The sequence below is a fragment of the Meriones unguiculatus genome, chromosome 8 (assembly GCF_030254825.1).
Source record: "Meriones unguiculatus strain TT.TT164.6M chromosome 8, Bangor_MerUng_6.1, whole genome shotgun sequence".
NCBI lineage: Eukaryota > Metazoa > Chordata > Mammalia > Rodentia > Muridae > Meriones > Meriones unguiculatus.
The window spans coordinates 24,673,525-24,686,918 of NC_083356.1; the positions used below are offsets into that span (position 1 = coordinate 24,673,525).

Here is a 13,394-nt window from a genome sequence, read left to right on the forward strand (position 1 = left end):
CTATTAGAAATCTCTGAGAGCTGGCAAGACGGCTCAGCAGTTAAAGGCACTTGCCTGACGACCTGAGTTTTATCCCCAGAATACCCTTAAGGATGGAAGCAAGGAACCGACACAAGTTGTCTCTCATACGCTAATAATAAAGTCTAAACATCAACAACTGGCTTGAACAGACGTTTTCCAAAGGCAGCACACAAATGGCCAATATATATATATATATATATATATATATATATATATATATGCAAAGATGCTTAGCTTCATCAACCACCAGAGAAACAGAAGTCAGAATCATAATGACTGGGCTGGAAAAATGGCTAGTGTTTAAGAGTGTTGACTGCTGTTAGAGAGGGCCTGAGTTTGGTTTCTAGTGCCCACACCAGGCAGCTCTAGCTCTGGGGGGATCCAATGCCTCTGGCCTTGGCAGGCACCTGCACTCATATGTGCACACACGGACACATACACATACACACGCCCATATGTAACTGAGAACAAAAACATGATGTGGGCTGGTGTGATGGCACTTGCTGTCAAGGCTGAAGCCTGGAATTGGATGCCCCCAGCTCTTAGGCTACAGCACGGTTACTCATAAGGTCCCCTGCTCCCAAATAATTAAATACACACACACACACAGAAGCACTATAAGAGCTTCTTGCTCTTCCAAAGGACCCAGAAATTAGTTCTCAGCATACAACTTTGGGTGGCTTACAACCACCTGTAACTACTGCACCAGAAAAAACCCAACCCTCTTCTGGCCTCCACAGGCACACACACACGTGGTGCACACACATAGCACAAATAAAAATAAATCAGTGTTAGAGAATTAAGCTCTATTTTCTATTCGTATGTGTATGCATGCTTTGCATACATGCGTGTCTGCACCACATGTGTGTCTGATGTCCACAGAGTGGAAGAGTGCATTGGATTCCCTGGAACTGAAGTTATGGATGGTTGTGACCATGTGTGTCCTGGGAATCTGAGATCAGGTCCTCTGGAAGAACAGCCGGTGCTCTTAACAGCTGAGTCATCTCTCCAGCTGTAAGTAAAGATTTCTTTTAATCCTTAAAATTTAGCCCTGTGTGGTGGCGTACGCCTTTAATCCCAGCACTGGGGGAGGCAGACACAGGCATGTCTCTGTAAGTTTGAGGCCAGCCTGGTCTATACAGTGAGTCCAGGACAGCCAAGGCTACACAGAGAAACCCTGTTTCAAAAAAACACAGAAACAAAAACAAAAAAAAGGAAAAAACAAATCCTTAAATTTTTTTTAGATTGCTCATACACCTAAAAAAGTAGAAAAACAAGGACTTAAGATATCTGTACCTCTGTGTTCAGTGACTACCTACATCAGCCACGAAGTAGAAATAACCCAAATGTCCACCACGGGATGACGGCTAAACAAAATGTGGAGTGTACATGAACTAGCCACATATACCTGGTGACCACCAGTTCCTGCCTCATTCTTCCTCTCCATCTGCACAGCCAGGACAGCCACTGATGTCTGTCCCAGGGAGCTCTGTGGGCCCAAGCGGCACACTGTGCCCTCCTCCCTCCAGGATCGCACCAGGCGGTACCTCCACAACCTCAGCCTCTCAGGCACCTAGCCAATGGCACACGGATACTATCCCTGTCTGGAGGGCACGGCACCTGAAGCTCCTTGGACACTCCTTTCTTTTTCACTGGTTACTTCCTGCCTCAGGTATACTCACTAGCAGAACCACCAGAATACTCACAGTGTTCCCAGACATCAGTAAGAAAAGCACAGACAACCCAACATGGAACTGGGTAAAAGGCTATTGTCTTCACAAAAGAAGTCACCGAATTATTCCTCCGCCACAAGAAAGTACAAATTAAACCCTAACATGGAATATCACAAGCCCATCACAAAAAGACCGAAAATGGAGCTATGTGAAAACCACCACTGTCCAGGTAGGTCCCAAGCAGGATGTGCCCTCAGAAGGCTGTTACAGACAAGCACAGACAATGGCCAAGTGCTCTGTGATGGCAGATGAACCAGTTGATAGCCATAAGGAACAAACTGGGCTAGCACAGGATGCATGAGTGGTCTCACTTTCACACCATTTGCAGGACACTCGTGCGAGGAGATGGCGGTGGCCTTAGGTGTCACCTGAGGTCAGGGAAGACTTGGAAGCTGGCAGGTGACTTTGCCTGTGGATGTGAACTGATTCTCCACTTTCTCTTTTGGGCTACTTCAATACAGACTTCAAAATCCCCTCTGGCAGGCAAATGAGTTGAGTCCACACCTTCCTGGATTCAAAATCTACCCTGAAGCCTAACAGACTCAGAGGGGACACCCTCCCCTCTCACTGCACACCAAATTTCCAGTCACAGGTGCTTCCAACACACATCTGGAAACACCTACCAGGAGAATTGTGTGGGCTGCAGCCTTCTAGGCTCGGTGAACAAGCTGTACAGGGCAGGCAATCAGGGCACGGTGGCAGTGCTGTGTAAGAACTTGGAGAGTCTGTACGAGACCCTGAAGTCCCATGCCTGGGAATCTCCCTGGGACCTGGGTGAGCCAGTGCGCCCACGTCCTCCCTGCAATAGGGTCGGGAGCTCAGCACGTGTCAGCTCAATGTTACTACTCACTGCATTTGGGGCAGGGACAGGGGGTGGGGGCAGCATCGTATAGCTCAGGCTGGTCTCAAACTATCTAGATAGCCAAAGCCAGCCTTGAACCCCTAATCTTCCTTGTTTTCACCTTTAAAGTGCTGGGATTACAGGTGTGTACCATCATGCTTGGCTGCCTCTCTCCTCAGCTCCAAGACACAGTGATCTCCCCCCTGCTTCAGTCTCCCAAATGGCTAGGGAGACTCTAAGAACAGAAGGTAGAAACCATGCCAGGTTTTCACTTTCCTTCTTCCCCTTAAATTCCTTTTTCCCCCTTGAGGCAGGGTTTCTCTGTGTAACCCTGGCAGTCCTGGAACTCACTCTGTAGACCAGGCTGGCCTTGAGCTCACAGAGATCTGCCTGCCTCTGCATCCTGAGGGCTGGAATTAAAGGAGCGCACTGCCACTGCCTGGCTTAAATTATTACTTTTAAAAATGTATTTAATTTAATTTAATTTAATTTTATGTGCATTAGTGTGGAGGTGTCAGATCCCTCAGAACTGGTGTTACAGACAGTTGTGAGATGCCATGTTGGTGCTGGGAATTGAACCCGTGTCCTTTGGAAGAGCAGAGAGTACTCTTAACCACTGAGCCATCTATCTCTCCAGCTCCCTGGCTTAATTTCTTAATAGAGTTGCTTTTAGCAAGTTCTAAGTGGTCTTCAAATAATTGAAAAGGCTTTGTTCAAATCAGACCCAGAAGAGATGCAGGCAGAGCTATGGTAGTCAAACAGGCAGCACCCAAGCAGAATTTAGGGTACCCAGCCCTGGCCTTGCCCTGGGCCTCACCCTAGTCTCCTAAACATGCTCCACTCCCACCTTTTCCAGCAGCACGTTGCCCCGCTCCTTCAATAGGCAGTTGATCATAACTGTGGCTGCACGGGAGCAGTTCTTGTCTGGGTCTCCCAGGCTGTCAAACATGGTGAGCAAGAGGCTGATGAGCTGATCTGATGGGAGGCGCTTGGCAATAACCTAGAAGGGTGATGCCAGGAGCTGTTTGGTCTGTCCTTGGAGCCTTGCTGATCCTCATCCTACACATCTAGCTGGTGGTTCGGGCTGGCTATGGTACCCGGGGAGAACAGTAAACTGGGCACGAAAGGGACATCCTGGCCCAGTGCTGCCCTGCCTCAGCCAGCTAGAATTAAAGACAGGGCCCATGCTTGACCATGCCTGTGGCTCTGAGCAGTTGTCAACTCTGGGCAGGAAACTTACATACACACCAGCACCATGTCCAACTCTAGGAACCTGCCCCCTCCCTCAGTAAGGAAGCTGGGAGCAGGCAGCAGGCAGCTACAGAGCCAGCTAGATGTCAGAGTATTCAGATGATCCCTCTCGGGCACTCCCTAAGATCCTACCAGGAAGCACATCTTGGTCCTGCCCAGACTGTGGTGTTCTGAGGCTGGTAGGTATGAGAGATAATGGCAGTGTTGGCCAAGTGAGGGCCTAGACACCATTTCCTGGGATGAAACCTGCTCATAGCCACCCGTTAGGGCCTACTGAGCAAGAGGTACCAAGTCCTTCCTTGGAAGTCCCTAAGCCCCAGACTCTGCAGCCCCCCTCCTTCTTGTTGCTGGGGTCTCATAAGTACCTGGGCTATGCCGTGGCAAGTGTGGAAAAGGATGGTGGGGTCAGGGTGCACAAGGCCTTCTTTCAGGGTGAGGAGCCGCTCAACCACATCATCACGATGGTCTCGCGAGAAGCCTAAGGGCAGGAGTTGACTGAGGCCTTCCCGGTGATCTCAGTCTGACCCCGTCCTGATTTCTGCCTCCACAGTTCCCACATCCCCAGCTCACCCTCATAGCCCAGCTGCAAGTACAACAGGGAGTAGACACAGCCCACAGCTTCCTGGCGGCTTGTAGTCCATGTGTCAGCACAGCGTGGAGCAAAGAGACCGACAAGGAGACCCAGGTTGTGGAAGGGTACCAATGTCTGGGGGGAGAAGGAAGGGGACTGGGCTGTAACATTCTGAGGGAGAGTCAAGTACAGCCTACGTAGGTAGGACCCAGAGGGGTGCTTTGTGGCCTGGACCCTCCCCGTGGCTGATGGCCCCAGCAAACTTTTTCCCCCTCACATAAGTCCACCTGACCCCTAAGCATAAGGAGTAGGGAGCTTCTCCTTGGACTGTAGAGAAGGCACAAGGACTCTGCTGACTCAGCCACCACCCTTGGCATGACTCTCCTCAGATGGTAACTCTGTGGAGAGGGGAAGGAGACACGCTGCTGCTTTACCCTGAATGGGGGCCTGACGTTCTGCTTGCCTTATATACTGAGCCCCTCCTTCCTCCGAGCTGCCCTGCCTCCTGCCTGCCAGAGGCTGCAGGCAAACCCCTACCTTGCCCCCAGGACACACGCCACGCCTCTCCTGACCCCCTCAGCGCTGCCCAGAACAAAGCAGGCCTAGCTGCCCCGAAAACTCCACATCCCAGAAGTCGCCAGACAGGAAAGGGGAATTTCAGGTCAGCAGGGAAAGGTTAAGGCAGGATGCAGGACCTGGGGACAGGTGGCTGCTGTTCCCAGTATGGTTAGAGTCATGTCAGCATGAATATGTTGACAAACCCCAGTCAGAGCGTGATTGTGTATACACATAACCATACACACTAGAACAAAAACATGGCTGTCGTGAGAAAATGCCCATGGTGATTCTAGGAGATGACACAAGATGTTTGTAAAAATCCACTATCTGTTCCTGATTTAAAAAAAAAAAAAAAAAAAAGTTCTGATTAACACAGCCACTGCCAATCAAATCTAGGAAATATCTCAGCACATCCCTCCCGGGAGTGGCTGGTTCACCCTGATCTGATCTAATGCAGCCCTATCCATGCTAGGTCCTCTGTCCTCGTCAGAGAAAACTGTGAGGCAAGAGAGGAAAGCAGCAGAAGGTCAGGGAGCCTACAGGATGCTCTGGGACACGAGGAGCGCAGGAAGTGAATGAGGTCTGGAATCCAGTACTTACGCTGACATGCAAATGCTCCAGGAAGAACTGCAGCAGGCAGGCGCCCAAGACAAGTGCCCGTGCCCGCTCATGACCCCTCGAGGACTTGATCCATGGGCTCAGGTGCTGTACAAGAATGGACTTGACATAGGTGCCTGCTGTGGAAGCAACCCAGGAGGCCAGAAGCCCAGAAGCCCACGTCCCAAGGACAAGCTCAGCATCCTTGCTGGGCCATGCTTTGGGGACTGCAGGGACCCAGGGCGGCTCCCACATTAGGCTCTGCGGCAGCTCACCCCTGCCCACTTAGGGTGGCTGAGAGTGGTCCAGGCCTGTGAGGCCCTGGATGCCTAGACTAGGATGGGTGCCGCCCCCGCCCACTGTGACAATGGAAGGGCTGGGAAGAACAGCACAGCAGGGAGATGCCGTCTTGCTTGCCTCAAGTGGTGAGTAGACTGAAGTCAGGACTCACAAGCTCCATCCAGCACTTGCAGTACTCAGGGAAATTCTGCAGAGGCACTCTCTGGCCAGAGTTGCCCAGGCAGAAGGAATGTGTTCAGATGCCCCTCCCCCAAAGAGACTATCTCTGTAGTACCTAACCACAGTGGGGGATGGCAGGAAAGGAGCCAAAACTCCATCACCCCCCGACAGCATACACCCATAGCACACCTCAACCATGATCTGCAGGCCCTGGGGGGTCATGTTCCGCCGCAGCAGGCTTGTCAACAAATCTTCAAGGGCGCACACTGTGTCCAGATACAGAGGCTGGAACGAGAGCCGGGCCGCCATCCTCATGCATGAGCCCACTTCTCTCAGTGGCCATCTCACTGCCTCCTCCCCTCCTCCCACCCCACACGGACACGAATACCTCCTGGCAGACACCATGTTCCCCCTCAGCCTCGGGTGGCAGGGCCATGACACTGTGTAAGCAGCTCTGGATCATGTCTGCTTGTACCTGCTCCTCCAGTGCGGGCTCCAAGTTGCTGAGCAGCAGGTTAAGGGCCCCAATAAATGATCCCATGACACGTTCTCCAGCCTGGCCCCCCAGAAACCACAGGGCCTACATGGACTGTACAGCCGCTAGCCGTTCTGTTTGGAGTGCTTCACATACATGATACAGTCCATGCATCTGCAGCCAGACCCACAGGCCCACTACGTGCACAAGCAGACAGGAAAGGATACACCAGGTATGTGCAGGCAAGCATGGCTTTTTTCCGAATGGGTGTTCTCAGGCAGTCTGAGGGTTCTGCCCTGATGAATTCCTTGGGGAGGCAGCACACAGCTTACCCTCAGAGGAGGCACTGACTTCCTCCCTGCTCACCCTGTCTCTCACACTGAGCAGGTGGTTGAGGCCTCTGAGGTGCCTTGCTCTGTCTGTACCCACTCGGCCCCAGGATGCATCACTCCCCTAACCCTCTGGCCTCCCCAGGTCCCACCTCCACTGCCTGCTAGAACTCACCATCATCTGCGCCACCAACTCTGCTTTCCTTGAGAAGTGGAAGGAGCTGGCTTGCACGCTGCTGCACATGGCCTGGCTGACCATACACAGGCCCTGGACGAGGCACAGCTTCAGGGCCGGGTCCTGGGGGAACAGCTGGCTGCAGGAGCTTTGCACAGCTGCCCCCAGAACTGCCGTGTTCGGAGTAGCCACAAGGCTGAGCCACCCAGCCTCAGAAGCTCAGAATGCTCTTTCTTGAACAGCCAGAGACTGTCCACTGTGATCAGAAAGGCCTACAGCGGCCTCCTGGCTGAGAAGGAACTAAGGGTGGGGATAGGGGTGGGAGGGTCCAGGGCCTGGGCCCACAGGGAACTGATATGTGGTATGAGAGCTTCATAGGAGGCATGAGGGAGGCCATTCCAAGCACACAGAAGGCCAGCCCTCCTACTCCTATGGGCCAGGAAACAAGAAGCTAAAAGAACCTCACCAATCCAGCCCCACTCCTCAGGAAGAGCCAATTGTCCCTCATAAGGGCCTGCCAGGTTAGTATCAGGGACATCACAGAGGAAGAATGTTAATGCATCCAAGGGAACCTTTGGCCCTTTTCAATGGCTCTGGGCTTAACTAGCCCTCCCCTAGGTGCTCTCTGGGGACTAGAGAAAGGCAGCCCCCAAAGCATTGGGAACAGAGCCAAAGGATCCCAAAGTTGTTGCTGGGCTATGAAGGACACAGCTATAGGTGGCCTACTAGCTGACTCTAAGGATATGGCCCAGGACCAATTATCCAGAGGCAGAGAAGCCTTGCTCTTCACTCAGCAGGAGCTTAGCTGCCAGAGCTCCATGAAGTGCTGCTCCAAAGCAAGTGGGCAGGAGGGTCTCAGAGCTGTACTCCAGGACACTCCCCTAAGACCAGCATGGCCAGGAAGCCCAGAGAGCTCCGGGTTTGGCTCTGCCCCAAAGCCCAGCCCAGAGGAGAGAGAGAGAGCGAGAGAGAAAGAGAGAGAGAGAGAGCACAGTTCACACACAGTTGCTATACACTATACCTTGGTCTCTACCTTTATTCCCAGAACCTAAACAACAAAGAGTGAAATACATTAAGATTCTGGCATCGTATAACTGGCCCACACAAACAGCTGCAACGCCCACCTTGGTGTTGAAGCACTGAAACATGCTGCGGAGGATATCGGACTCTACTTTGGACAGCAACAGCTCATGAGGGGCCTGTGCAGCCACGTGCCCATAACACAGGATTAGAGAACTCTTCATTCTGTCTACTTCATGCTCACTACGATCCTGGGAGGCAGAGAAATAAGCAGGGTATCGGTTACTCAACCAACTGCTCTCCACAAGGCAGGCAGCCCTGCCTTGCGGTGTGTTTTTTTTACACTCCTGGAATAGCCAGAGCCAGGCAGGAACTCCAGAGGCAGCACCCAGGGAGAGCAGAAAAGCAGCCCAGGTGCCCACACAAGCCCCCTGGGAACCAACCGGTTTCGGGAAAGGGCTGAGGCAGTGAGACCAAGAAGAAAAGGAGCAGTGGAAAGAAAAGTTGGAGGCCTAACAACCAGAAGATGGCAGGGCTGTGGCTGCAGAACAGCCTTCTGTCTTAGTGGTGTAGAGAAGGAGGGCCAACCTAGTCTACACATCAAGTTCTAGGCCATCTAAGGCTACATCGTGAGGCCTCTGACTCAAGATAGAGGGGCCTGGAGTGGTTTAGAGCACTTGTTTTTGCAGAGGACCTGGGTTCAATTCCCAACATCCACATGGTGGCTCCCAACTCTCCATAATTCCAGGTCTAGGGGATCCTATGTTCTCTTCTGATCTCAGTGGGCACCAGGCACGCACATGGTACATAGACATACAGGCAGACAAAACACTGATACATGTAAAAATGAAATGAATCTAAAAAGACTTTTAAAAGATAGAGATAGAGGAAGAAAAGAAGAGAAAGAGAAAGAAGAGGTGCATCCCTGCACATCTGGGCTATCCCTCAGGTTCCATGAGTAGAGCAGTCACTAGAGAGAGAGCAAAATGGTAAGTTGAGCATGATGGGAGATGCTTCAAATCCAAGAACTCAGAGCAAAGGACAGTGCAGACAGCCTGGCTATAAAGGAGGGTACAGCTTTCAGTTCCCTACCTGTTGTGGTTCAGATAGGAAATGTCCCCAAAGCTCAAGCATCCCCAGTGCTGCCCTGTTTTGAGGTGTAAGATTTAGAAATGCCCCTAAAGTTCACGTGTCCCCAGAGTAGCAGTCTTCAGAAGCAGAAGCCTTTGGGAATTGATTGTTTCATCAATGGATTAGCCCAATGATTCTCAACCATGGGGCAAATGACCCTTTCACAGACGACCAGGAAACACAAATATTTACATTATGATTCATAACAGCAGTAAAATTGCAGTTATGAAGCAGCAATGAAAATAATTTTACGGTTGGGGTCACCGCAACATGAGGAACTGTATTAAAGGGTTGCAGCATTAGGAAGGTTGAGAACCACTGAATTAACCCTTTGATAGATTTATAACATCATGGGTTTAGAGGTAGGTGTTGTTACAAAGGCAGGCAAACTCTGCTTCTTGGCTCCTCTCATTACCCACAACTGGAGGCATGCTACCGTCACCAGCTAGATTGGCTTCTGGGAGGCCCTCTGCTGGGAGGGGAGCCTGGGCCCAGAGGAGGGAATAGAGGGGGCAAAGCAGCTGCAGAGCAACGTGGGTTTTTTTTTTTGTTGGACTTTAAGAGTATTTGGCCCTAGCCTTGATCTTGAGAAAAGAGAGAGCAGGTACAGAGAAGCAGGGACCCACCCTACCGCAGACATTGAAAAGCAGGGCAGTCAGAGACAGGGATCTACGTACCCAGGCCCCCATTCTGGATAGTGACCTCCTTACCTTAAAAATGCTAAAAATGCTGATGGACTTCCTAAACACGTCTGACCTCACAAAGTCCTCCAACTGTGCTAGAGTGTCCTCAAGGTGGGCAATGGCACAAATCCCAAAACAGCAGGCAAGGCCCTGGGGAGGTACACAGGTGTGCTCACACTTGGGCAGAGTGGCCCATCTGCCCGCATGCTATGTGGGGAGGAACATACACACACACATACATACACGTGTACCGTGCACACATAAACCTAAAGGCCCAATGTATACATGGAACATATGTATAGAAGCAGGCAGTGTGCATATAGGTACATGTACCTACATGGATTAGCCCAATGATTCTCAACCTGTGGGGCAAATGACCCTTTCACAGACCACCAGGAAACACAGATGTTTACATTATGATTCATAACAGCATAGTACACCTAGGTAGCTGCCTGAGAGATGGAGTATGACCAGTGCCTGACAGCCCTGGGTATTAGGGCTTCCTACCTCCTGCTCTGCCTCTTCTTGGTATCTGGCTGTCTCCAGCAGCTCTCGAAGGTGTTTTCTCACCACCTCCTTACTGGAAGCAGCACCCAGGGTGGTTCCTATGCACTTATACAGGAAATTCTGCAATGAAGGTAGAGGACACAGCTGCACCTGACTCCTGAACGCACAGACGCCTGCATTATGACGGGCACTGCTAACGAAGGGCGCATTCTCTCTCTCTCTCTCTCTCTCTCTCTCTCTCTCTCTCTCTCTCTCTCTCTTTCTCTCTTTCAGAAATATTTCTTTATATTATAGATGCGTGTGCTCTATCTGTAGGTCACTTGCATGCCAGAAGAGAGCATCAGATCCCAGTATAGATGGTTGTGAGCCATCTGGAAGAACAGGCAGTGCTGTTAAACACTGAGTCATCTCTCCAGTCCTTTTTGTTTGTTTTTTGAGACAGGGTTTCTCTGTGTACCCTGGTTGCCTTGGAACTAGTTCTGTAGACCAGGTTGGATTTGAGCTCAGAGATTCACCTACCTCTCAAGTATTAGGATTAAAGGTATCCCCCCCAGGGGCTGGAGAGATGGCTCAGCAGTTAGAGACACTGACTGCTCTTCCAAAGGACTCAGGTTCAAATCCCAGGACCCACATGAAGCTCACAACTGTCTGTAACTCCAAGATCTAACACTCTCACATGGATGTACACGCAGGCAAAACACCAATGCACACAAAAATAAAAGTTAAAAAAAAAAAAAAAAAAAAAAGGACTCGGACCCTTGGAGATCTGTTTTTCAATCAGGACATAGGAAGGGTCCCCCATGAGGATAGAAGGGTGATCCCTGGGCTGGGTCTGAGGAACAAATAGCAGGCATCAAGCCCCCCTCTTCCAGCTGTTAGCTGCAGTGAAGAGGCTCTTGACCCTTCTTGCTTTTTCCTGGCTTGGCCAGGGCTGTCAGAGTCAGGAGACAAAGACACAGATAGGAAAGATCAAACACTCAAAGCACAGGAACTGAGGACTGGGGCTGAGAGATCCCTGTCTGGGATCTCAGCTGGCTTGTCTTGGGCACCTTCTCCTGTGGTGTCCCATTGTAAGACGGTAGTTGCTTGCACATCTCCTGGCTCAGCTGGCAAATCCATGTGTTGTCAGATACCACGGCCAGGGTGTCTCGTAGAAACTGTGGAAGAGAAGGCTAGTGAGGGCTGGCTGTGGGAGGGCCTGAGGCCCGGGCTTGTCACATGAAACCTTGTGGGGACTCCTGTTGGTAAGTGATCTTTGAAGGTGGGTAGCATGCTAAAGCACAAATGGTTCTGAACTAGGATGGGGACAGTGGAAGGAGGGAAGATCATTTTCTGTGGCCAGGATGGTCCAAAGTGCCTCAGATTTGGTGCTGGCTGATAGATGGTATAAACCCTGTCCTGAGAACCTAAGGCCAGCCACCATCCAGACTCCCAGACTCTCCTACTGCTGAGCCCATTCCCTAGTCACACTACCAGATGAAGTCAGGGAACAAGTCCCTGGGAAGGCACGATACACCAATCCCACATTTGCTGCCCAGCCCTCCATGCCCAGGCCCAGAATGTCCCAGAGCAGCACAGACAGGCCCTTGGCTTTCTGTCCCATCTCTCACCAATAGAAGCTTTTCTTCCCACTCCTTCAGTGACATGGTTTCCTCAGTGTGCTCTGAAATGACCAATAACTCCATTGGCAGGGTCATCCCAACATGCATCAGTGGACCCCAGTGCCCGGTACCACCTCATCTTTGGGAACTCCCAGGAGGAATCACACCACAGGCTGCACCACTTCCCACACATGACCAGGTAACATCGCTTGAGCCATCCAGGCCCTTTCTTAGATTACAGCGTAGATTATTTCTGCCAATTTACAAAACCCTGGTCCGTATCAGGCAGCCCTGATGACGTACTGGGTACAAGTGGGGTCAGGGATGGCTAGCGGGCTCCTTCGCCTAACTGGCCTCACCATCCAGGTACTCTAGCAGCACAGGCATGGTTGTCTCCCACCGCTGGCCCAGAGAAGGGTGGATATTCCAGTGCATAACCCTCAGGAGGCGCAAGGAGGCTGCCCCACGCCCATCTCCCAAGTAGGGATTAGAAGACACAACCTGAAAGAGGAGGGGGAAGAAGGGGTCTGCCTGAGCACGGAGCCACCTGTACCTCCCAGATGACGCAGGACATCTTTCTAGGCCACAGTGCCCAACCTGGAGACCAGCTTCCCAGGAGTGAAGGAAAACCAGCAAATGCAAGGTGGGAGGCACCTCAGTGAGAGGGTGGCAAGAGTCATATCCTGCCACAAGAACTGACAGGGACTCTGGATATAGCAGGCCCCCTCCTCTACAATAGAGTAACCACAGCCATGCTGACACCTATGGGAAGATCCCACTAAGGATGCTGTCAGCCAGCCTGCTGGGACACGGTAATGGACCCTTTTCTTACCAGCAGTCTTGTGGTCATGGCGAAGGGAGATGGGAGGTTTGCTAGACAAGAAACATGGAAATAGTTACAAGGCAGGGATAGGCGTTGGGAAAAGGATGGGGGTCATACGCAGAAGCAGGCAGCTGGGGTGGGATATCATGCAAAGGCAGCAGCGGGGGGTGAGATCAGCAGCAGGAGCAGGGGCAGGAGCAGGGAGCTGAGGATAGATCAGGTGTAAGGGCACAGCACTGGGGTCAGGTGCAAGGTGGCTGGGCCTCCACACCATTCGAGTTGTACTGGTCGAGGAAATCATCTGCCCCTGCCTCCTGCCTCTTCAGGATTAAATGCACAAGGCTCCTGCACAGTGGGGTGAGGGCTGCAGTGAAGCGCACTGGGGTGAGGAACTCGAGCAGGTAAGGCCAGAGAACCTGAGGGACAGAGGGCCATGGTCTGTGGACTGCAAGCAGGTAGGCACAGCTTCTAGGACAGTAGAGCTGACAGGGCCTGAGCTCTACATCTAGACAAAAGCAGGGCAGCTTTAGAACGGCCCAAGATAAAACAGACAGTGTGTCCTGCCATTGTTGAGAGACCCTCTGAGCACTGCTCAGCCACTGTCCTCAGAAGGCCACAC

General features: G+C 51.7%; 1 protein-coding gene across 5 annotated transcripts in view; it reads right to left on the reverse strand.

Annotated features, from left to right (window-relative positions):
• Mroh1 (maestro heat like repeat family member 1) overlaps positions 1–13,394 on the reverse strand; it is a 67,798-nt gene that overhangs the window by 12,947 nt on the left and 41,457 nt on the right. For 3 of the 5 annotated variants that reach the window (XM_021658873.2, XM_060389208.1, XM_021658882.2), the window contains exons 16-32: positions 13,047–13,191; positions 12,785–12,825; positions 12,312–12,453; positions 11,962–12,014; positions 11,401–11,508; positions 10,352–10,471; positions 9,872–9,994; positions 8,135–8,281; positions 8,032–8,058; positions 7,011–7,133; positions 6,734–6,813; positions 6,420–6,534; positions 6,221–6,316; positions 5,576–5,680; positions 4,417–4,552; positions 4,212–4,324; positions 3,443–3,595 (exon numbers count right to left, since the gene is read on the reverse strand). In XM_021658873.2, coding sequence (XP_021514548.1) covers positions 3,443–3,595; positions 4,212–4,324; positions 4,417–4,552; positions 5,576–5,680; positions 6,221–6,316; positions 6,420–6,534; positions 6,734–6,813; positions 7,011–7,133; positions 8,032–8,058; positions 8,135–8,281; positions 9,872–9,994; positions 10,352–10,471; positions 11,401–11,508; positions 11,962–12,014; positions 12,312–12,453; positions 12,785–12,825; positions 13,047–13,191 — 1,827 coding nt within the window. The remainder of the gene's footprint in view (positions 1–3,442; positions 3,596–4,211; positions 4,325–4,416; positions 4,553–5,575; positions 5,681–6,220; positions 6,317–6,419; positions 6,535–6,733; positions 6,814–7,010; positions 7,134–8,031; positions 8,059–8,134; positions 8,282–9,871; positions 9,995–10,351; positions 10,472–11,400; positions 11,509–11,961; positions 12,015–12,311; positions 12,454–12,784; positions 12,826–13,046; positions 13,192–13,394) is intronic. The other 2 variants (XM_021658896.2, XM_021658890.2) reach the window with 2 other exon arrangements.